The 26,403-nt window shown below is 33.5% G+C and overlaps 1 protein-coding gene across 6 annotated transcripts; it reads left to right on the top strand.

The window, feature by feature from the left end:
* The first annotated feature begins 467 nt into the window (after positions 1-467).
* Positions 468-26,313, top strand: mdu (mitotic spindle positioning protein meduse). Of its 6 annotated transcripts, XM_031975224.2 has the most exons (6): positions 468-723; positions 797-1,470; positions 14,663-14,800; positions 22,113-22,558; positions 24,379-24,544; positions 25,524-26,313. In XM_031975224.2, the coding sequence occupies exons 2-6, from the start codon at positions 1,459-1,461 to the stop codon at positions 25,626-25,628; spliced, it is 867 nt and encodes a 288-aa protein (XP_031831084.1). In that variant the 5' UTR covers positions 468-723; positions 797-1,458; the 3' UTR covers positions 25,629-26,313. The 6 variants fall into 6 exon arrangements, with proteins under 6 accessions (XP_031831084.1, XP_031831089.1, XP_031831088.1 ...); XM_031975229.2 differs by lacking the exons at positions 468-723; positions 797-1,470 and adding an exon at positions 1,512-1,789; XM_031975228.2 differs by lacking the exons at positions 468-723; positions 797-1,470 and adding an exon at positions 1,512-1,878.
* Positions 26,314-26,403: the final 90 nt, after the last annotated feature.

The raw sequence follows: 26,403 nt of genomic DNA, 5'->3' as shown, positions 1-26,403 counted from the left end.
CATATTTGTGTAATTGCGTCAATCAAACTCGATGTAAATATTTACCAAATAACGTTTATAAAATATACCTAGTGTTAACACTAGAACTACTGGATGGATCAAACTGACCATTTCAGAATTTTTATTTCGCAAGTATTTAAATTATAAAGACATTCTTGCGAGAGATTTTAAATTGAATTTATGCATTTGTACAGACACAAGAATAGGAGACCCTTCAAATCTCAAGAAATGTATCATTGTAATTTTGATAAAAAATAGGAAACAAGTCACTTTAATTGCTCGGTAGTTCTAGTTTTAACACATTCGCGACCGCTGACGTAAATTCATGTATTTTCAGATTCTCTTCCTACTTGCCGTACATTCACGTCGTATCAAGTAAGAACTTTAACGTAATGTTCTTCATTTCAAACAACAGACTGTTACAAGACTAATATCATAAAACAAATGTTTTAATTTTTATCCCAGTTTTAACATTATAAATTTGCAGCAATTAACTCAACATCTCCAACGTTTTCACCGGCAATAATTAAAAAAGGGACAAATTTACTAGTCGCGAATGTATAAAGAATGTGACGAGAGTTTTCTGCGAGCCGCAATAATTTTCACGGTAGCACATTCGCACGGCCGATAAGAGCGGAACGAGGTCTGCCGCATGTATCGCGGTGTCGTCGGCTCTGTTGCTTTTGTTCGGAGAACGGCCAGGGGAGCAACAAGGTTACTCAGGTAAAATGGCAGTCGTCGAACAGACTCCAGTCGTGTCTCGATCATAAGCGGCGGTACCTCTCGAAAATTACAGGAACGCGAACGACGTGGATTGGCGGCGACGCGGGGGGATACCGGACGGCGGCGGTTCGTCAGTATTCGAAGATTCTCAATTTCAAAAGCGCGTGTGTCCCCGGTGTCCGTTTCCATCCGCGTGAACGATCGTCTCGATCCTCGTCCACGAGTCTCCGCCAATCTGGTTTAGCCGTGCTGCGAACCGAACCGTAGAGGGTCTTGGTCGCCGACGAGTACGATTCCACGGGCAACTCGTAAATCACGCGGCAGTCGGCGTTGAAATCACCTGAACAGGAACGGTGTTGGGGGCTATAACGGAATCCGTTGAATATTTCTTCACCGAGTCGGAAAAAGAGGAAGTGGAAACTCCGGGGGCTGGGCCCGCCTGGAGAACGAACATTTCGGTCGGCGATTGGACCCGCTCGGAAGGGAATTAAGGTCGTGCACCTTGCCTTCCCCAGGGGACAGACTAGCGGACGGACGGGCAGCGGCAGTACGAAAGATCCAGCGAGTGACGTAACTACGCGGCATGATAATAGATACGGACGTTAGCCGGCTGCGTTCACGATCAGATAAGAGGATCGAAATTGTGCCCGGCATTCGGGGATCCGTGTCAGCAGCGGAACACGATAACACGTTCAGTCGGCGACCGGTTCTGTGCGCGAATTCTCGGTGGCAACGATGAAAATGGAGGTAAGCGCGTGGACACCAGCGAAACGGATGAGCGACGGAGATATTTTATTTGCGCGTTTCTCGCTCGTCAGTTGTGCGATCCGCCGAATCTATTCGAACCGTGTAACACCTGTCGGCCCTGTCAATATTTATGCCCGGTAACTGGAAATTACGGTGCCGGCTACTTTCGGATCGAGACGTCAATGGGATTTCTAATTCAACGTGAAATATCGATCGGTCTCGATTTATCGAGCTCGATAAATTACTCGTGAAAGTGTCTTGTAGAAGATGTCACAGCTCTCCACGACGTTTATCGGGATGGTTCGATCTCTAATTGCTCGTGAGTGGATTGTCGAAATGAAACGTAACACGGATTCACGCATGTTCGCGCGGTGCTAGCGAAAACTGGTCGGACGGCTATTCAAATCGGTTTGTATGTGATTTTTTCATGTCGGAAATTTTTCCTGTATGATCGTGTAGTTTTGGGAAGAAAGTGGATTTGAATTTTATCATTGATTGATTTTCAACGAAATCTGCGCTGCGTTTGATCGGTGTTTAGGAGTTTCGTTAGGGCTCGAGTCTACTCGTCGGATGCTTCTCTTGCTTCTTCTGAAAACGAGATCTTTTTATATTTATTTGGGCTTGTAACGTATTTTCACGATATATTGGGAGTCCAAGGACAAACTGGATTTTTTCAGTTTTTGTTTTGATTTTTTCTGAATCACTTGAGGTTGTCTTTGGAAATGAGAATTAAGAGGAAAATTTCGTTTGTTGGCGCTGTGCTTACTCTATGGAATTCATCGCAGTAATCTGTGTTATTGTAACTTGAACAGTAGTCGATTAACTAAAATAGTTTAGTTTTTCAATTATATGTGATAGGTACGTATATTTTAAGAATAAAAAGATAACGAATGTCTCAGAATTTATTATAATACAAAACTAACTTACAGTTTGACCAATGGAATTCTATTTTATTTGTTATTTGAAATAAACGAATAAAATCTATGTACAAGACAAATTTAGAAAATCCACCCATCAACAATATATCAAAGAAGAATGGAAGATGGCAATTATAAATGTATAATACATAAGAAGAAGTTATTGCAGAATTGATTATCTATATTTTAATTACCGATTTTCTCTGAGATTCAAAATTCGACGAACTTGTTCATTGACATATGAGTTATTCATTAGCCGAAACGTTAATTCCATCCTTCGAATTTCTTCGAACTTTATCGTCGTAGTATTGGATTGATTCTTAAATTTTTATATTTAAAACAAATTCGTTAGATCAAAGCTACACCTATAATAATAAAGTCAAATACATTCTATAGAGATTATTTGATTTTTCAATTAAAGGGAAATTTTAAAAATCAATGTATACTACTATTGCATTATTTTTTGTATTTTTTGGTTTTGTGGAATTAACCTGTTTGCCCAGTGAGTGTTTCATAGTATAACAATAGACACATAAAATTGGTACAGAAGTTTTTGAAAGGAATTGTAAACAATCCATTTCCACCGGTATAGTATTATATAGTGTTTAATAGCGTCGGGTAAGTTCCGATACGCGGACAAACGTAATCCAAATGCAAACTCGTGACTGGTTGAGCAGCAGCCGTGCTCGTACGCGTTCATAATGGAACCGGTATCACGGATTTTTCAAACTGTATACACTGCCACTCAAAAGTATCGACCACTTGTTCTGATGATCAATGAACTTAGCCTTTCCAGTCGAATGAAATGCGAACGGTGTACCCGAGAATTTATATCATTAATCCTTTGCGGACGAAGACTGTTGAAAGTATTAATGGGCATTTGTTCATTAATTCATATGTCAGTACTTTCAGCATTAAATAAAAAAATACACAATGTTATATTATTTAATTTTATCGATTTAAAAAAACTTAATAATATGTTCAGCTTTAGTTAAAAACTTTTTACGTAAAAAAATAAATTATACGTTAAATATTTATTTAATACTAGAACTACATTACAGTTTTCTCATTTTACTATTATTGATATGGTAATGGTATTAAATATCTGAGGTTATTTTAAAAATTAATAGTTTCGTTAGATTACTAGTGTGTAGAACGTAATGAATATCTGAGGAAACATAAAAAAGTTTATCATTTTTACAAGACTGAATTATATTAAAGTTTAATGACGAATTAGTTAATTAAGGATTATATTAAATACTCGCTAGTTTTAGTGTTAAACAGTAGAAAAGTAGGAAACTGTCTATTGATTTTTTTTATTTAAATAATTAAATTAGTTGTTTGCGACTTTCATTAACTGAAAAAGAATAATAAATTTCGGATTTTAATACAATAGACTTCATTTCTTAAATTTATCCTTTTATCTTTTTCTTTTATTCTTTTTGTTTTTTTTTTTTACCTTCTTTTAAGAATTGTTATCGTTAAATGAATGGCTCGAAATAATACTGATCTAACCCCTATTCCTGATTTCTTAAGAGAAATAATTTTTGTGAAATATTTTTGAATGAATTAGATACTTTCAGATAATTTCATTGATGTAATAATACTAATTATTAACATTAGTAATTGTAATATTAGTGGTTTAACCGAGTAACAATAATTTAACTACTATTTCTAAGTTCTTAGGAGAAATAAGATTTTGTGAAATGTTCTGAGATTCATTAAATATTGATAACATTGTGCTATTAATTACATAAAAAATTAAATCAACAATATTAGTTATCATCAGTTATTGATATTAGTAATTACAATATTTGTATTTAATTAAACCATAAACATTTCACAGAACCTTTTCTTTCTCAAGAATTCAGAAATACTAGTTAGACCACTATTACTCAGAGTCACTCAAATAACGAAGCATTTTTGTACAGTACTGTACATGCTTGAGTAATCTACACACGATGCACATGCAGCCAGTGATCGGACCCCCAATACTCGCGCGTTTTTCCCATAAATTGGTCGAGTTTGGATACTTATTAAATTCCAGCCGCCTAATTATAACACTCGGAGCATTATCGCGTGTATATACTCATACGGAGTACATACTGTTGCGTTCTTTCGCTGCGTTCGGCGTTGTTCAAACTTAATTACGTATATGGTATGTGGGTCGTCGCGTTACCTTTGGGATAGTTAGTCTCGTTTCCGAAGCAACTTGACAGGTGTTTCGACGTCGGATACAACAAAGCGACGGCAGCTGTTCTCTAGCCACAGTGCTTTTTAACTACGATGATGATCGTCAGTGGTATTAAAGATGTTTCAGAATATTTTTCATTTGCTCCCGGATACGTTAGTTTATTGCCACTCATACGACGTTCGGTGTAATTCGAGGTGAAAAGCAAATCATTGTTTTTAATAGTACGTTTTCTGTACGTGGTTGAACAAAAAATTTGTTTCCTTCGAAACAAATGATATCTGCTTTCAAAGTATTATGATGTGTATAAAGGACACTTCTTTCTTCGTTTTTGCTTAGCTTTATTAGAATATTTATTACTTATTACTTAGAATAGATATTGTTTTTACATGCAATTCATAGGTTTTGAATATCATTTATTACTCAAAAATATTTATTTACTAATTGAGAAAACTCATCCGCACTTAAGATCTTCGTTGAAAGCTCAGATAAATGGTTTCTACAATTAAGACGATTCAATAATGTCGCATTAAGTTTAGAACTTTTTACGAGCTGTCGAGTCCTTTAAAAGTATCTTTCATTCGTTGATCACCATTAGACTGTGAATATTTATGCAAATTCGTAATTCCAAATTCTAATTTATAAAAGAGAAACATATTATAGTAGAATTTTTTTGTATTATGGATTTCATTGTGCTCATAATAATATGTGTAAAGCGTAACAATTTATTAAATATTTTTTTTCATTGTGTCTTTTGATCGAATCATAGTTTCGTATCTTCGACTTATCCGAAATTCTTTATTCGGATAAAAAAATGCGGCGAATGTGCAGTTTAGCGACTTTTCTCAATTCTTGTTGTTCAACTAATTAACTAACTTCAATGAAAGAAATTAATTGGTATACAAAATTCATTTAATGAAAAGAAAACCATTAAACTGAACATTGAATACAAATTCATCCGTTTCTGGCGAATCGTTCATCCTCTGAATCCCAAATTATTCTGTTTTCACACCTCGTTCATCGAACGATCGTCTCGATCGCGTGTCGATGCCGCGTGTGCGATGCACGCTTAAAAATCTCCTCGGAATTTCTAGCGGTAAACCTCGGCGGACCGTCAAGCTATCTTCTATTGGTTGGCCGAAAAGTTCATGCAGTTTTGAACGTGCATTAAAAGCATTTTCTTCTTTTTTAACTCGCTAAGTGCGGAATTTAGTTTCAAAAATATCTTATTTTGCGCGCAATTAAATTGAATAATGAATTGTATACTCATCAAATACAAGCCAAATGCATTTATAATATATCCTGACGAAAGATTAAAGCGAAACGAAGTTAAAAAAGTTAACATCATTTAGAGTTTTAAGATACGTGTATACCCATCAATTGCAGTTAACTGGTTAAATAGAAAAAAATATCTTTATTGCATTATATGTTCCTTATGTTGACCGATGACCTCTTATTTTATACAAAGTTTCATTATGACTCTTTTATGATTTTATCAAAAGATTGGGTCAGGTGCAGTTTTATCGTACAATGTAACATGAGTGTAAATTATAAATGATACTAAAAAACACGTCACTTATGAATTCAGTAAAGCAATATAACTAAAAGAAAAAAAAGACACTCGTTTGTTGCTTTCAGTAATTCTAACAAAACTACAAGTTCAGAGACGACTTGATGCTTAGTGGAACGACATAGGGGTAAAAGGTATTAGGTATCGGAAAAAGCTTTTAAATTAAAACGTAAACACAGGGAAAGCTTTTATAAAATAATTTCATTATTCACCGGTGACTTAACCGAATCGAATTAAGTACTATAATCCATTTCATTTCGCAAATTATTTTACAAATATGCTATATCGCGTCTAAAATAGTTTTCTTGTTTTTATAAATAAGTGTAATTGAAGCTGTAATACTTCAATTTTCTTTAAAACAGTCGTGTTCACAGGGTTGCAACAAAATTATACTTCAAAATTCTGTTGCACAATTATTGAAATTATTTCATCGGTAATTAATAAATAGACGGACTTATTTATTGAGATATGAGTCGTTCATTAGCGGAAACGTTAATTCCAGTTTTTGAATTTCTCCGAATTTTATCGCCGAACAACTCAATTGATTCTAAACTTTTTATATTTAAAACAAAATCGTCAGAAAGAATCTTTTGCGAAGGGATTTTAATGAAATTCGTATACAAGACTAGAAGACTCACCGAATCTCAAGTCATTCTAATTACTCTGTAGGTTTAGTGTCAAACGACCGAAAGAAACCGCAGAATCCTTAATACGTTCCGTGCCACGTGTAAGTACCATTTGTGATACACGCGCAATTTTTGTAAGGAAACATTTTTCGTGAGGTATGTGTCAAAGAATAGCGATACGCGTCGCGAAGCAACGAAAACGTAAAGAAACAATATCAAAATATATATAAAAGTCACGGAAAACTAGAATATAACTCGATATCTCATTTAAAAAATCAGTGCACTTTATAAGCAGAATATAACCGAAATTTCCGCTAGCACGGAATGTGCTAATGAAATTCACATATCTGCACAGATACGACAATAAGAGACGCATCGAATCTCAAGAAACATATTCTTCTAATTTCTACAAAAAATTGAAAACAGGTCATTCCAACTGCTCTGCAATTCCAGTGTTAAACGACCGAAAGAATTAATCAAACTTTACAGCGGTCGTTGAACCGGTACACGGCACGGTCAGTGTTAAATAATTTGGTGTCACATTTTTCTCGTATCGTATGTATATCTCGCTCCGTGAAATCGCGCGCAATTTAGCGTGTCAAGCAGCGACCACCAATCCTATCATATATTTTTCATATTCACGCGCATTCGAACAGCAAACCGTAGCGGTGCACAGCTGTAGACTTTGAAAAATTATACACGGTCATAAACGTGTTAATAAAATGCCCATAACACGATCCATCGAGCGTGCTCGCGCGCGCGCACGTGCGATCAGCTGGCGATTTTCACCTGCGTTTGGTCATGAACGAGGAAACCCCGGATCCGAAGGTGGTCGCGACCTCGAAAATTCTGGCAGGTCCTTCGTCGAAATCGAGTGTATCATCGAGGTGGAATTTTAAGTCGGTCATCGTCGCCGGCTGGAAACCCGCGGGGTTCACCGAAGGAAGGAGACGACAAGAAGATCCGTGGCCCATTTTTTTAGAAAGGAAACAGGCACGGGTTACAGTTAAGAAGCCGGTGCTAGACGGTGTTGCTCAGTTTTCAATGAGCGGCATTCCATGTACTGTCGTCCGGGTGCAACGCTTGTTCGCCAGTGAAACCCTTCTTGGACCAGTTTCAATAAGATTCGGTTCCTACGCGGAAGTGCGGACGAGACATACACCTGACCGGACGTGCGCTCTTCCTCCCATCGGTTGCGGATCGACTAAGGTTTCCATTTCTCCTTTAACCTCTTCAGGGACGAATTCTTTTTGAGAACAAACACAGATGATTCCAGTTTTCGTTTGGTTACGGTTTATTTTGTTAAAACCGATACGAATTGAACAATACGAAGACGGACGGAGGCATTTATGAAAAATATAAAACGAAAAAGTAAGTGTCCGTGCCAGTATGCTTCAAGAGGTTAACCGATTGACCTGCAATATCGTGTCAGATTCGTGACGAAACTCTTAACACTTAACGGATGAGTTGTTTTCTTTCTGTCTCTCTCGGTTTCCGGGAATTTTTTAAGAGAATTAAATAAACATGTACGTATGGTTTAAAAAATACGAAATTACTAAAAAGTACTGCCTAACAAACAAAACTGCGCGGTGGTAGCTTCAACAGACAAATAGTACTATAACTAATGGTAACAAGAAGAAAGCTCAATGCGTATAAAAATGAAAAACCTAAGGAAAAACATAAATATACGTGGGCCGTTCGTTAAGTGTTAAACTAAATTTGGGAAATCTAAATGTTATTTATTGTTTTTGAATGTAAATTAAATATTACTTTTCTGTTATCAATCGTTAACCTTTTGGAGCAAACGTGCACGTAGAATTAGCAGCAAAATTGTTTGTGTTCCTAATAAATTGTTAACGGTGAAGTAATTGTATTGATCAGAGTTAAGCAATAAATTATAGGGTAAAGAGTTAACCTTTTAGCTACGGCGGGACTAGTTTCGAAGCTATACCTCTGGACAAGGTTTGATGCGGTCTGCGTATCATAAATATACTACTGCGATTTGAGACTGATAGAATTTTCCACTGTGCAATTACGTTAGATTAAACTATGATGTACACAGCTATTGATGATAGAGAAAAAATTAAGACGCTATAGTAGCGTACCGTTAAAAAAAAGATATATACGAAAGCCACTGTAGTGGTATATGGTAACTAAAAAGTTAACCCTTTGAGTGCTGTGGGCGTATATATGCGTCCGGCGAAAGTCATCGTTGTGGGCTATGGACGCATATATATATAGCGTTTTTCGATTTTCTTCATTTCACACATGCCGCGGTGACAATTATAAGTATATGCGATTAACACTAAAACTACGGAGCAATTGAAGTGACTTATTTCTAAGTTTTTATAAAAATTAGAACAATATATTTCTCGAGAGTTGATGGGTCCTTTATTGTTGTATCTGTACAAAGACATAAATTTATTTTACAATGTTTTGCGAAAAACTTGTCATAATTAAAATACTTGCAAACTGAAAATTCTAAAATGGGTCAATTTGGTCCGTTTGATTTTAGTTACTATACGCGTTTTTCGGCATTATTCGATTTGGTGAAACCGAGGAATTACAGTTACAATTGAATTACAACTTACTTAATTGTACGAATTAACATAACTCATCGATCTCCAGATGAGCGAAAAAGTATTTCGTCCATACGGAACGTTTCGGTTGGGAGTATTAAATACTCGAAGGGTTAACGCGTTGACCGCCACGATAGAACTACAAGTAACCCCCGTATAACACCGTTGTTACGTTCCTAAACAATGCCGTGTTATGCGAATCCCTGTTATTCGAAACCAGGAACTAGTGCAGAGAGGTGAGTTAGGTTCCAAAAATTAGAAAAACATAATAACTATTTCTAAAAGAGGTTTAATAATACGCACCCGAAAAATTGTAATCTATGTATAATGTAGTAACCAGAAAACGCAAAGTTTGAAAATGTACTTAATACTGCACGAACAAAATAGGACTTCAAATTTTAATAAATTTCAAAGCTCTGCAGGCAAATCTGATACGACGTACACGTTCAAATGAAAAATTTCCAATGAGATATATTGCGCACTTAAGACCTCTTATTTCGTTCCGTGTTGTATGGGGGTTTCTCTAATTTCGAATTTTGTTTTTAAAAACTTTGAGCGTTTTGCGGGGATCTCTCTAATTCTCAAACCGTGTTAGAGTGAAACCGTGGTCTAGGATGCTAGAATGCTATATGAGAGTTTTTTCCAATTCTCAAACCGTGTTATAAAAGTGCATTTCTAATTTAGTAGAAAACGGCAAAAACTTGATGCTTATTCTGCGCCTACGTTTGCATTAAAGGTTAAAGATTGACAATAAATAAGTAATATTTCATTTATATGAAGAATAAGTAAGTAACGTTTAAATTTGTCGAATTCGGTTGAAAATTTGTTATCACGAGTCTGACTCATTATAGGATTAAAAAGATTAACAAAACAATATCATGCATTATATCACCGAGTTTTATTAGTCATCGAATGATGCTACTGATACCCGTGTATCGTTGAACAGATCGTTTCAATGGATTGCTCGAAACAGCCGACGATCGGCAATAAAATTGACCTTGGCTTCGATTCTATCTACGGATCCCGATCTAAGGCAATATAACATTTCCATTTGTGCGGTGTTATTATTAAAATCCACCCGTGAGAGACATTGTCGATGGAATGTTCCCTAGCAGCGACGCGGTTTTACAATAATGGATGTCTATCAGCGGCGATATCGATTGATAACGATTGATTAGGAATGGTCAGTAGAGATAAATAGTTCGGTTATACGTTGTGAGAGAGTTGCGTGCGAAACCATTCACTGGTGCCGCCTATTATCGAGCACGACCGCCGCAAGGGTTAGTAAACTGAGCTAGAAAGTAATGCAATAGAACCGCCAATAACGCGATTAAAAACTTATTGAAGGATAATGGTAATAATAATAACAACATAAAAGTGAGACTCTTCATAAGGAAGGAATATAAGCAGAGAAAGAAATTGGACCAGCTTCAAAAAAGGGAACTTTAGAATTTAAACAAGTAAGATTTGCAAACGTGAAATCGCTATAACACGAAATAATAATTTTTTAATCGCGTTATATGGTACGGAGTTTTACTGTATTTATTCGAATCAGGATTTTGTGGGTACGAGTTACGAAGAAAGGGAACGATAATAATAGTCGTACATACTTGGATAATAGTTGTGCAAAATGGCGAAGAGAATGTGGTTCTATTTTCTGGGGAAACAGTAAAAATGAAAGGATGCAAAGGATTTGTAGAGGGTGTAACATAATTCGTAGTATATTTTCAAAGGAATTCTCTTGAAAAAAAGTAAATTGAAAAAATACATTTAATATCAATTGTACTGAATATGCATTAACATATTTAGAACTGATTCAATGTTATGGCTTTACGTGCTTTTTTTCGAGTTTATGCACTTTCATTTGAACTTCAGTGCGATAATATTGTAGAAAATTGAACGATACGTGAGTACTATACGATGAATATGTAAAATCGAATGTCGGTTTTAATTGGTCCGAATATGAAGCAATTTTATTTTGTATTTGTAAATTCTATGTGTTTTTTGTATCTTTTTTGGTTGGACGCACCACGATTGGTGCTACGTTAAATTAATATTTAGACAGAAGTGTAAAATTAAATTTTAGAAACATATAGTTGCGGGAGGTTAAAAAGAATCTTTTTACTTTGCACGGTATTTGATTTTGAAAATTTTTGGTCGTATTCTTTAAAAAAAGTTAATTAATAAACTATATGCTACAATATAAAAGTTATAAATTCGAACTGAAAATTTCTGTGCATAATATTTTGCGAACGATCAAATAAAAAAAGCATACCTTAAAACTACATTAAAATCTTAATGAACCTTTAAGTTATCAAATCGTGAAGTCATTTACGAGCTAAAAGAGTATAAAAACTCCATATAAATTACTACCACGGATGATAAAGTTTCACTGAATTCTACTTTCTCGAAATTTATCCATAAGAATAGGAATTTGCATAACTATCCGCAGCCTATAAACATCGAGGACGTTAAACATCTGCGATCAACGGTTTTCTAAACTCGAATATACTTACGTAGTTAACGAGATCGATACAGCTTATCTAAATAGTGAGCTTAATTGACCACTGCCTCGCGAATAGATGCCCAATTAACGTTGTAAATCAACTGTAAAATTTCTTACGGATCACCTTGTTGATCGTGGAACAAGTTAATAGTATGACGGTCGCGTTCAGCCAGCTTTCTGGAATTCGCTTCCCGTTAGAGGAACGATCGACACGAGGCAGTCTTGGATTCGATTCGTTTCGTGGCTCATCTTTCAGTTTTCTTTTCGTTTCTCATGGCACGCGTCCCAAAGGAAACAGGACCGTCAACGTTTCACGTGTTAGAAGTAGTGTTTTAAAAAGATTGAATCCTCCAAACTTCAAGGCTCAATCTTAAAGACTAAGTTTTGAAAGCTTAATGTTCTTTAAAGTTCGAGCCTAAAGCTTCTAGTCTCAACCATAAAGGCTGAGTTTTGAAGGCTGAGACCTCTAAAGTTCGAGTCTTCAAAAGTTTAATCCTTAATTCTAAAGGCTAAGCTTTAAAAATTTAGGATTCTATAAAACTCGAGTCTTCGAAATTTCTAAGCCTAAACTTAAAAGTTTGGAATTTTATAAAGTTTGAGTTATCGAAACTACAAGGTTCATTCTTAAACGTTTAAAGTTTAATAGAGTTCGAGTCTTTGAAGCTTCAAAGTTTAATCTTAAAAGTTGAATCTCAAGGATTTAGAGTTCAATAAAGCTCCAGTTTTTGAAGCTTCAAGGCTCAACCTTAAAGACTAAATCTTGAAGACTTAGTCTTCACTAAAACTCGAATTTTACAAGCCTTTAGGTCCAACCTTAAAATCTGAGTTTGAAAGGCTTAATGTTCTATAAAGCATGAGTTTTCGAAATTTCAAAGCTTGAGAAGTCTTTAACACTCGAGTCTTTATGTTCAAAGACCCGAACTATCATCCAACATGAAGATTCAAGTGTTAAATACTTCAACTTTTACATTTCAAAGCTTGAGTCCTAAGAGCTCGAGCTTAAGGGTTGAGTCGCAGCTGCCGCTTTCAAAGTTCCGGGTTCAGGATTGATTTTTATTATACAACAGTAACTAGGAGAGTTCGTAGACCGTGATTGCGTTTGGAAAACCAGTGTTTAGGCTGGTCGCACGGTTCACGATGTTAGAATCGAGGTTCAGGGGTCGGGTTGCACCATCATTAATTCAACATTCTGAAACAGCGGCTTCTCTAATTACGCGAGGCTGCGAGGCGATTGTGAGCGCACGACGCGCAGCAGGATTGTGAAACAGCTCTCGGATGGAAAAACCGGGGAAACTTGGCTCATTCATACGTCAAGCTGTTTTTTTCTTTCTTAACGTTGCGACCTTCGTTCGAACCTTCCCGAAGATGAATTAATAAATTCTATTTTTAGATACAGACTTGAGAGAACCTCCTTCGATGTGTACACTCATGTTAAGGTGGTATTTAAGATGATTCACTGAAGAATGTGTTTTTTCTCAATTTGTTTATTTATTTTTCTTGTTAAGCGACAGATATAATAAACACAGACTGCATCGCGAAATTTAATTTTCGTGAGTGTGCTTCGTAAACAGTTTCATTTATCTTTGGTTCTATCGTTTTACGACAGCTCGGAATTATATTTATGGGATTGGAAAGTTTTTAGAGACTCTTTTGAATGTTAAGAAGTTCATTTATCAATCAAATTACATTGAAATAATATCTAAAAAAATTAATATTCAATTTAAATTCAAAAGAATCGAGTAATATTTGTGCATGTTGAATTCTGTTTAAAATCTTCATCGCGTATCTGACACGTTATTATAAGACAAGGGGTTAAAAGCAACTTAAAAGAATAAATGTTCACTGATAAAGTGTGTAATGTACTTTGGTAAAGAAACATTAACCTTTTCCTAATCTTTATACGTGTTTATTTTAGTAAATGGAAATCTCGTTTCTTTATCCGCATTCGTTGATCTCAGTACTGATACCATTTTTGCTATCATTTTTTAACATGATGCCGTAACTGTTCTCTTAACGATAGGTACATTTTGAAACGTTCAACTCACTCTCGTTTCTGATTTCAACTAATGGTTTTGTAGAGTTGGAAATGTTAGATACTGGACAAAGTTCGTGTGGTTTTCTTGTTAGCAATGAATTAAGGTCCGATTTCAATCAGTATTTCGCTAGTTTAATGAATGACATTGATATTAGCAATAAGTTATGTTTATAGTCTTACATATTAAGGAAAAAGAAAACTGCATATCAACCTTTCATTACTTGAATAATTAAATTAATCATTTGCAGCTTTCGAATTTAGATATCAAAATTCGAAGTCTCCATCATGACGGCATTTAACCGCAAAGAGTTAATGTGCCTTTTAGTCGCAATCTCATAAAGTTTGTAAGCTTGTGATTTTTTATTACTCCGCATTCACAACCGTCTTGAGCTACAAATTGGACCAGCGTGCCCTAAAACGTTCGCCTCTCCTGTAACAAAACGATCTGCGTTCAACGTGATTCCATTTTGCTTGCACGCGCAGACGGATCACGCACCATAATTTGCCACGTTCAATTAATACTTAGTCAGGAGTGTAAAATTAAATTTTAGAAACTTATAATTGTGGGACGATCAAACAAATTTTTCACTTTACAAGGTTCTGGATTTTGAAAATTGTTGTCTATATTCCTTTAAAAAATTTAATTAAGAGATCGTGTGATACCATCGTCTTGGTCCACAAGTCGGACCAGCTTGCCCTAAAAGCTCGCGTCTTCTGTAACAAAACGGCCCGCCGTTTAACGTGATTTCATTTTGGTTGCACACACAGGCGGATCACAGGTTGGAGCAGCTGAAGAAGGCGACGGACAGAATACAGAAGGAGATCGAAGAGGTCACGGAGAGGGAGCACGAGCTACGGAACGTGGGCAGCATTAAGACCACGTCCCACGAGACGGTGGATTCCAAGGTACACGTTTAAAATCACCGACATACGTGCGGGTAAACACGTATATAGCTACGTTCCGTGTAGAACGGGGCTCGGCCGTACTCAAGGTCGTTGAACGAAAGAAAGAAAGAGTAAACCGGCCGACGTAGACCTTATAGGGGCGAAATGCATCGGACACCGTGTGTGTATATACATGTCCATGAACGACGAGGACGATTATACCGCGGTCACTGATTTAATGACTCGTCACACGGCCATACGAGCGCGCGCGCGAATAATCTTAATCTTGTTAGTCACGTGACGGGAATTACTAGTCGAAAAATTAGATCTCACTCGATACGTGTTTCTTTGACACTAGAACTACCGAGCGTTTAACATGATTAACATGTGATCTTTATAAAAATTGTAACAATAGAAGTTTTTCGAGTTGAATGCCGCACGATTTCATAAAGTAAAGTACACAAAACGGAAAAAATGTAATATTAAATCATTTGATTGAATTGCGTTATTGTTATTGTATATTCATCGAGCTGAATGTCACCGTATTAGATTGCATTATTTGTAATATAGAAATGTTTCTAAATAATCATCGTTTAATTGAGTGAACTATATTAATTCGATTTGGTTGGGGATCACCGGTGACCCCTCATGGCATTCAACGTGTTAATAATTTTATGGTATTTATAATTACGGAATAAGAAAATTGAAATCTATGATTTTCACGAGTATGGTAGTTCTAGAGTAGTTATTGAACAGTTAATTCGAGATTTATAATCGTAATACTGCGTAAAGATATCTTAATATTAATTACTAGTTGAAAAATGAGATTTGACTCGATATTCGTTTCTTTAATGCGTTCATTGAAGATTCATAATCGTAAGATACTTACGTGTTATACGGACTACCTTTGTTTTAAGAAATAAAATATTAATAATAATAGTAATAATAATTTGTAATACTTTGGTGTAAATTACTAATACGAATATTTCAATATCTATAAAAAAGAAATAATTATATGTTATTATTATCAACGTTTGTTACGAGTAGAAGCAGAGAGTAATAGTCTGATGTATATATTGATCGGTCATACTTGACAGTATTCGTCATAGATTTGTTTTTAAATTCAGTTTTTTTAAAAACGAAATAATTGCATTCTAGTTTATTTCTAATTTTATATTTTAATCAGATAAAATATATTTCTAATTTATTTTATCTCACTGGGCTAAATTCACGTGGAAGGAAATTGATCCCGCCTAAAAACAAATAAAAGGATGGTTAAAAACGAATGGATCGCGAAGGGTTAAACTATGCCAGCAGTTCATCAGAACAAAAATAATAGATTACTTCACGATACACTTAATAACTTCGACAATTATGTCGAATCGCAATAATCTCTCCAGTTGAACGAATAACTTTCAAATCGGATTTCGTATGCATGATATTTCCTTCATGGGGATAGGTTTATTAGCGTAAAAGCCTACTTCGCGTTTCGTGTTCGACGTATTTAAACAGAACGGAACTAACTAGTGCCACAGGACAAGCTTAAAGTTGCGTATCCACTAAAGGAATAAAGAGAAATTTTTTAATGGACGTTGCCTGTTTCCGCAAAGGTACGTGCCTGAACGTTCACGCATTGTCCACTAAAACGGAAACAAAACACTAGCATAAGTGCTTCTATGAAAAAAGACAGTGAAATGAAATAAAATTATAAAGACAATAGCAAGAAACATTGTTCCGTTTGGAAACCCTTTGTTACTTGAATGATTTTAAGTCCTTGTCCTATGATTTATTTCTTAACTATGTTCGATATAACTGCTTTATCGTTAATACTTTATTAGAAAAAAAAAAAGAATTTTGACGGCTATTCTATGTTCATGTTTACTCCAAAGGTTAACAATTTATAATAAAAAAGTAATATTTACGTTGTATTTGAGAAAAATTAATGACACTTAGATTTCTCAAATTCAACTTAAAATTATCGTCACGAGTCTGACACAATACTGTAGGTCAAGGGGTTAATAAGAAAGAATTGTTTATTTTAACCTTTCGCACTCGATTTATTTTTAATGTTGTTGGGTGCAAACTTGTATTTATTTTTAGGGAAATGAGTTAAAGTAATTTACAGCGGTAGAATTCAATGTTTTATATTTATTTCATTTATTATTATTATAATAAGAATTAATTTCTGTAATCTTTTAAAGTGTGGTACTTTTCAAAATAATTTCCAACGTTCCATAACAAAGTATTGTCATCTCCAGCATGACATACGAGTGCAATGGGTTAACACTTCATTTACCGAAAAATTATTAGGGTAATTCTGGCAAGATGACCCTACAGGTGCGATAGGTATCGATTTGAGATGTTCGAAAAATTCTAGAAACATATAACATGCTATTAAAGTCAATATTTTGAAAAATCAATAACTCTGGAATGTTCTAAACGTAATTGAAGTATGTAATGTATGGAAACGATAGAATGAATAGAAAGCAGCTTAACACGTTGAATGCCATGGAGTCACCGGTGACCCCTGACCAAATCGAATTACTATAGTTCACACAATTAAACGATGATTATTTGAAAATATTTCTGTATTATAAATACCTAATACAGTGATATTCAACTAAATAAATGTGCAATAATAATAATGCAATTCAATCAAATGATTTAATATTATATCTTTTCCATGTTGTGTATTTATTTTGTTTGATAACAGTCCCAAAAAAGAGTGATTAGATTATGTTTCTTAAAATGGTTCGTTGAATCAGAATTAAATTGCTATTCAAATATTTATTGAAAAGTTCATATGCACTGATTATGAATCTTCAATAAACTGTTCAATAACTGCCGGTATATAATGTGTTAAAATTGGAGAGATCACAACATTTAAAACTTCACTTATCGGAAACCTATTAATAGGTTTCTCAACGAATGCATTAAAGACGGAAGTTAATAATAAACGGGTGTTTTATTTTCTCTTTCGATATGGAGAAGTCTCGACGTTTTATCTATCAAAGATTATTTAATAGTTTTGTAAAAATGAAAGATTGATAACTAAGAATTTCTTATCAAATCTTGGCATAGTTATTTTATGGTAATTAAAACTGACAAGTAATCGTGAGTTATATAGTCTAATAATTTGCCTTTTTGTATCATTATTTAACATATTATAAAATATTGTTAGACTACATTACTTGCGATTGTTTGTTAGCTTTAATTACTATAAAATAATTATATATAAAATATAATCTAATCTATATAAAAACTATATAAAATATAATCTAGTAATGTTATAATTAATAATACAAAAAGACATTATTAAACTATATTACTTGCGACTGTTTGATAGTTTTAATTACTATAATACCTATTCTTCTTTTTATATTATTCCCTTAATTACTATAATACCTATTACAAGGCAATAAGAAATTCTCAGCTGTCAATCTTTCATTTGTACAAAACTATTAAATAATCGCTGGCAGATAAAATATCGAGATTTCTTTGTATCCAAAGAAAAAGTACAATATATATTTGTAAATAATTCCAAGATAAAATACGTTCTAAGAGTTTCAACTGAATCGAAAGTGGGAACAAAATTAAAATTGACGATTGCGATAACTACTAAGATTTTCGTTTCTGGGGTAAGTGCTGTGCGGGTAATCACAGTTCTTTTAGAAAACAACCTTACAACGTAACGTCCTTGCGTTGTAGGCAAGGCAACGTCGAATTGTTCGTCATTCTTAACTTTCACTCGCCATTCTCCCATCACCATCTCTGCGTTGGAAAACTCGTTATTATACCAATTATTCCGGAAGTGATAAGAAACGCGCGTGCTTCAGCAGTTTGAGGATTGCAGTGTTGTGTCTATGCAAACTCGCATCATTTTTCTTACCGTTTTTAGCTATAGACGAATGCCATATTGTTGATCCTTGATTACTACAATTCCTGAGAAAAAAATTAGGGTGACCATAGTTCTGAACATTTTTCGTGGTAACCATAGTATTGAAAATCCAAAAGGTAATTTAATCCTCCGATAACAATCCAGACATTTTATGGTCTGGCTAGATTTTTCATTGTGAGTTTTTTCAAAATCTAAACAAATTCTGAGATATTTATTATAGCTCTTAATTGAATTTACAAATGACACTTTAGACAAATCATCGTGGTAAAGTCGTGAAGATATTAAATTTTCCATTTGCTTAAGTCTTTGCACACCAGAAGTTTTTGGAAATATTCAACATTCTCTAATCAAATACAGACATTTTTTTAAACTGACTTGACAAGAAATCGCATATAAATTCAGAAACGAAGTTATTTTATTTCAATATTTCACATATTGATGCATTACACAAAGTTTAATATTAATTATGAAACTTTAGACTTTTGTTGTGTCAAATCAATTGAAACTGAGGTGTATCTCTAGAGTACAAAGGGTTAATCAAAGAGTTAATAAAAGATTTTAAGCTTAAGGTACACAAAATTAATATGAGGAAACGAATGCGAAAAAATATATAAAATACTTAATATGTAACGCTTTCTATAATATTTATTAATAAAAACTCTTTTTTCTATCGTAATCCTATTTTTCTAGTTATGTTGTTAAAAATTCGAATTTGCTAATAATCGCTGATATTATTGATTAACTAATTATACTAATTAATATTTTTTATTTGGGATCACATAAAAATTATAAAAGAAACATAAACATTGACAATTCTTTTCCAAATAAAGAATGCGAAATAAATTAATAAATTAGACTACGTAACAATATTATAAATGAAACTATATGAATAATACACATGATTTTTATTTTGAAAGATTAATGATTTAGAATTAAAATCGTGGCAATTGTCTGAACGTCAACTATTCTTATGAGAAATCAAATAATATAATATACAATTTAAAAAAGAAAATACAGGTGAGCTTAAACTTTCCAAAAACTGCATTTAAAAAAATAATTATACTGACATTTTATGGTATTTGTCATTCCAAACAACTTTTGCGAACAAAACTGTTGTGTATTTCTCAAATTAATGGAGATATTTAAGGTATTCAAAGTTATTTGACCAATTTGTATAATTTCCACATTCCTCGCGTTTATATTGTGCTTATCCGCTTTTAAATGAACTAAATTTTTCGCAATGGATTAGATATGCGATGTGCAAGCCAGTTGCCTGCATTAATAAACTTAATAGCAATCAAAATACCGTTTCCATTGCATGAAAAATACCAAAAGTGGCGGTACGAAAGAATGAATGAATGGTAAATTATGAATGACTTAAAAAGAAGACTATAAGTGGGTTTAAGAAAAACACAAGAACTGATTAATAAAGAAACAGACCGCAGGGAAAAGAGTATAGTGTGCAAAGATAAGGTTCTGTGGGTAACAAGTGTTATTAAACCCAAGAGTTGTTTACAAAAACAACAAAATAAAATGTAAATGGTGCTATAATAGATTAATTAGCACATAGGAAAAAACCACAATGCCATAGCATCTCTTAAATGTTTTGAAACTTTTGAGTAAAGACTAAAGAAAAATATTGACTATTGTTATTTTTAATTAGAAAGAAACAAGGAAATTAATAAAGACAAAATTTTCTTAGAAAATCTAAATTTTCTGTGTGTTATATATTTTTAACAAGAGTGATAAAACATTTATATAATATTATTAATGTATGTAAGATCTCAGCTTTACAGGCAAAAAGTCTGTAACGTTTGAATAAATGAAGATAAACTGATTTAATAATAACAGATTGTTGTTACCAGTTACTGAAACGTTATTACTATAGGTACATGATTTACTCTTAATATTTAATTTTACTTATATTTATGCATTTATATATTTATTTATTAGTTTTCAAGAAACTTACTATATTCATTATTAGTAAATATCTCGTTCTCAATTAAACTAATCATTTCATTCTTTTAATACTACGTTTACGGAACGCGTCAATTGCACGCATACTGAATTTTATAAACATTAGTTGGTAAATGTTCACGTTAATATTTAACTTTATTATAAAATAATATATATATAAATAATATATATATAATAATATATATTAAGGAATTTGGCAAATTTGATAGTCAAACATTTGACAAAACCTTTCCTTTTTAAATTAACTTAAATTTAAATAAATAATTAATATTTTTATATACACAAATATAATATTATCTACCATTGAATTTTGATTCATGCAATTGCACGAACATGTATCCTAATCGTCTATTTTCATACCCTTCATTTTCAAGATCGGAATGGACGTACATCCATTTTGCTAGGAACAACAGAATAAACTGTACAATAAACATTCGTAAACCTAATATTAAGAACTTCGAAAAATTTATTTTCGGCCACAGAAATATCGGTAAGGACGCTTCTATTGCGCAACAGGTGCGTCGCTGTACTCTGATCAACTTTCCTAATCGCGGTCTCGAAAAGGAAGAAAACGGAAAAGTATCACGATCGTCGGATAACGATCGCGACGTGATCGCATGTTACAGTTTACACCGTTTAATTAACCCGGACGTGCAAAGCAATTATTATTACATGGCACAGGAGAGCACACGTAAGACGATTTTGCAAACCAGCGTATTTCGCGTGCCTTTCATAACACGGCAGTGTTTTAATGCGAGTATCTTATCTGCTCGTACATTTAAGCAAATACAATGCCTTTTTTCAAGGAATTACCTTCTTTACGCGTCACTCGACTATTGTCGCTGATAATGATAGTTAAAAGTGCAATTGTCACGGTCCCATGTCTGTCGACCAATAACGCGTAGTTACATCGATACTTTTGTCAAATGATACCACTATTTGCACGCGACTGATGAAGAGAAACGTTTCTCGCGAATGAATGGGAATCATCTGAACAGTACGTTTCGAGAAGACGTAACTCCGTTAAAATTCGTTTTTAATTGTAAACGAGTCTAGTATGTTTAATATATGTCTTCCACCTTGACGAGATATGATCGTTCTGCTAGAAATTATAATCACCGAGATCATATAATCAAGTACTTAACGCGTTAACTGCGATGCCGGTCCCCAAAGACTGGCAATAAAAGATTTCCTATATAGTGGTGTAGGATTGAAACGATGTTTTAAAATGACGTTATAATTGTAACTTTCGAAATGAGCGAACAATTTCAATAGATCATCCTATAGAAATTAACAAAAACCACATTTTGTATAATGTTCGAAATGAGTGAACAATTTCGATGGATTCTCTAGAAATGGACGAAAATCATTCTTTTGTGTAACTTTCGAAGTGAGGGACCAGTTTATCGAAATTGTGACTTCTAACAGAAAGTAACAAAGACCATTTTTATGCGACAGGTGCGTCGAATGCCTCAAGCATTGGCTTCCGGTAAATTGAAGAGAACAACGTCCACCCCGCAGATCCTGGAAGCGGTCAGTCTGACGCAGACGACGCCATCCTTCACGCCAAAGATGACCAACGGAGTGATATCGAGTCGCACCACCCCCACGCCTCTGCGGTTTGCCACTGCGCCCAGCCAGAAAGGGTTGATGCACAGGTTTCTCGCCACCCGGGGGAAAATTTACAAGCCGAAATCTGCGGTGAACGACACGCTGACACCACCCACAACGCCAACAATCGCCCTGAACCCGTTGAGCATCACAGCGTTCAACAGAAGCTTGACCATTCAACTGGAACCGGACGACGAGCCCAAGAAACCACCGGTCAGGAAGGGTTACGTCCCGGTGGAAGAGAAAATACAGAAAGAACTGCATGAAATGAAGGAACGGGAAAACGAACTCAGGTGTGAATTTCGATGACCGAACGCGCAGTGAGACATCTTTTAATCCTTTGTACTCGAGAGGCAACTTACAATTGCTATTTGATTTGACACAGTAAAAGTATAAAGTGATATTCAATATCAACGTTCATATACTGTAATTATCAATGAAACGTTTAACTCTCCACAGACATTATGATTTTTCACTAATGTAGCTCTCAATATGGATCTTTCATAGTTAGATTTGATTTTTCATTGCTGAGTTCTGTAAAAGTCTAAACAAAATTCTAAGATATATTTTATAATCTCCAATTTAATATACACACGACACTTTAGCTAAATTTTCACATGTTATTGAAATAAAAATTAAAATTCATAGTGAAGTCGTAAAGAAACGAAATTTTCGACAGGTCTTTAATGGTCCATAATAGCAATCGAGGGTTAAATAATTCTATCCCTTCATTTATATATTATTTATATTTATGTTAGTCATAAAAAATACTATTAACATTTTGTTAGAAAACGATGGATACATGTAGCGAAGAAACTTTCAAGTGCAAAGGGTTATATTACTACTTAAAGAGATGTTAAGGTCAATGCAATGTTTTTTAAATGGAATTACGTATTTTCATTAATGTCTGTTCATTCTATTTTTAAAGACAAATTCAAGGATGTGCACCTTTAATTAATAATGTATTGACTATTTTTATAAATATTCGTGAGAAACGTCGCCTTTAGTACATAGACCCCATTTTCATGTCCCACGAGTGTGTAAACAATTGAATATCGTCTCAATGTCGCTGACTGTACTAACAATAAGTTAAAATGTTCAATGATAGTACTGTATTGTTTATTATTTTACTTTACGAGTCTGAATAAGATTCCAGTTCTGCCTTCGAGATTATGAAATTTTTTTAAATTAGTTTGAAAAAGTAGCTAATTTAAAAAGGGATTACTTTGTATAATATTGGGTAGTATTAATTTTTCCGACTAAGAAACATTCAATATTAATTGCTGATGGTAAATCTCTTTTATTTTTATAATTTTGTTGGGTGTACTTCACTATCTATATCATTACTTCTAAGTATAGATACTTCAATCCTTCAAATAGCTCTTACAGTACTTTCTTTAAAAAGATTAATCTTATCTCTTTTAAAATTGTTGTAAGTCTTATAAGACAATTGTTTGAATTCCTTAAAATCAAGGGTCACTTAGCCCTTTTAAAAAATTCCAATACTTTTACTTTTACTGGCAAATGACATCCAGATCTAAAAACTAGAATAATATTTTTTACAAACAGCTTGAAAACACTGTTCTTGAACATATTATAAAAAATAAATTAGAGATCACGAACCGTTTTATATATACGTTTGGAATTTTTAATTTCTCAGTTTTACGAACTTACAAATCTACATCCAATATGCGAAGGAAATAATGATAACTTATCGTACTTGCATTTTACAGTCTTATTAATTCTGTCTAGTTCGAAAATATAGATTTCGTTTAACATTGCTGATATTTGCAAGTTAATTTGTCCCGTACTAACGTATCTACATTTAACGTTCTTCACGTTGATAGTCGTATTAATAGATGAACAGTAGATTTTTATGAATTTATGTATTATTTCTAAGTAATTAAAAAAATTGAAATTTATTAAATTGAAAAATGGGAAATCATACAGAATACAAAAAATACAAGAAAACACATAAAATGTCAGAAGTTTAGTGCTTGTTATAATGTTTGTTAAATAAAACCATTCTCTACCATTATTCTAATAGCAATACTCACACTGAAATTAATTACAATGAAACTAACAATAAAGTTCCATAATTTACAATTTTTAGATTAATGCGGTCGCAGATGCTAGCGAAGTCTCAGCCAAATCTGTTGGACATTGGAAACGACAATGATTCTGATATATACGATGGCTCGAGTTCATTAAGAAGTGGCACTTCGTCGAACACTTTAAACGAGGACGAAGTAGAAAAGGAAAGCAAAGGGAAACACAAGGTAGAGATATTTTCTAGTGAAGACATGACTAACATCGATCAGACGATTGTATTTATAACACGTCTATCTAATCTGCGAAGTTATCGAAGATTAATAAAAATTTGCCTTAGTTATCGCATCTCAATACCTAATTGAACCGTATTTATACAGGATGAATCACATCGTTTGAGTACTTTGACTAATTTCTAAACTATGCAATGTAAAATTCGAGTTTACACACGTGCAATTTCATGCAAATTTTTACTCACCTTCAGTACATTTTATTTCGTTGACGTTTCATGGACACCTTTCAGGGTCGTTTACTCAAAAACAAAGAACGTTTTCTTCGAATACCTTTTCTTTTGTATTAGATAGGCGTTGCTAAAATTAGAAATTAATTTGTAAATAATTGCTGATGCTTTACTTGTTAACCCTTTGCTATATAATATTGTGTTAGACTCGTGGCGAAGATTTCAAATCGAATTTGACAAATATAAATCTCATTTAATTACCTTAAGTCGAAATTAAATATCACTTTTAATAACATTAATATTAGTAATATTAATTGTGATGTTTTAACTATTTACCATTTTATAAACGTAGACATAGAATAAGCAAGGAATGTTTTTGTTTAAAGAATTATAAACAATAAAATAGTTCTGTTGAACGTAATTATAAAACGAATCATAATACAAAGGGTTTTAATGAAGAGTAAGAATTATCAGTGGAATATTCAATTCAATTTGACATCACGTGGCCCAGATGAATCGGAGATAAAATGGCCATTATTGCATTTCGTGAATTAGATATCGTGGAAAAGAATGTTTGAAATGAACATTTTTTCATGAAATACCGTCGAGTACTATTATTATACTGAAGAAATAAAAAATAATAAAAATACAATACATCCCATTACTATTATTTTCTGTAAAAAAGAAATCGTAAATTATCATCAGTAGTTCATGTTATATTTTATTAATATGAATTTAATTATTTACAGCCGAATCCACGACGTCGCAGCACCCTTATAGCACAATGGGAGAACCTGATAGCTGCAAAACGGCAAACCAACGATAATGGCAATGAAAATGATTTAAACTTCTGAATGATTTCTACGTTCCGTGGAAAAACGAGAAACCGACTCTACCCTCGCTTTTGTATTATTTCGTGTTTCGAATCATTTATAAAATAATTAAAACGGATGGCAAAAATATCGAAAAATGTGCTACGACAAACCTTTCATTCTTGAAACACGCATTTTCTTTGCGATGATACACATCATTGATCCTATTCACGTTTTCAATATATAAAATAATTTATTTAAGACTATAACGTATATTTATTCAAGAATGGAAGCATTACCTGATTCATCGTGTGTTATATTTAATTTTTTTTTCTTTTTTAAAGCTTTCAGTATTAAAAAATTAATTACAAACAAGCACTAATACATATCCATGTATGGGTAAAAATGTTATTCTTAAGTGTTACAAGCATATATTTGATATATCCGCTTGTTAATTGTAATATATCTCATTATATATTATATACATGCACATGGAAGTGACTGACAATTTTCAGGGGTCCCAATTTACATGTGGATGTGTATGTTTGATTTACTTGTATATGTGATAGTATAGTTCCAGTAATAATAATAAACAACAAATTTGTGCAATTTTTGTGGAATTAATAGAATTATGTCATAAAATTTGTCTTTTTCTTTTTTCCTCATAAAGCGCATTAAAACGAAGTGTTATGTATATAATTATAAATTCAATAAATCTAACGAAAGACACCTCCATTTTATTAAATTGATCAGCTTCCTTCTTGCTTCATTGTGTAATGTCTTCATTTTTGAATGAGAAATCTGTGTTTAACTCTTT

Source organism: Nomia melanderi, chromosome 12 (genome assembly GCF_051020985.1).
Source record: "Nomia melanderi isolate GNS246 chromosome 12, iyNomMela1, whole genome shotgun sequence".
NCBI classification, from domain to species: Eukaryota; Metazoa; Arthropoda; class Insecta; order Hymenoptera; family Halictidae; genus Nomia; species Nomia melanderi.
The sequence above is the reverse complement of the archived record's forward strand: the minus strand, read 5'-3'. Positions and strand labels throughout refer to the sequence as shown.

What these genes read in the sequence shown, in the direction of transcription:
- mdu (XM_031975224.2), top strand. An exon ending in GAACGGGAAAACGAACTCAG is followed by an intron (nt 22,559 to 24,378) that starts GTGTGAATTTCG and finishes TACAATTTTTAG; the next exon opens with ATTAATGCGGTCGCAGATGC. An exon ending in AAAGCAAAGGGAAACACAAG is followed by an intron (nt 24,545 to 25,523) that starts GTAGAGATATTT and finishes AATTATTTACAG; the next exon opens with CCGAATCCACGACGTCGCAG.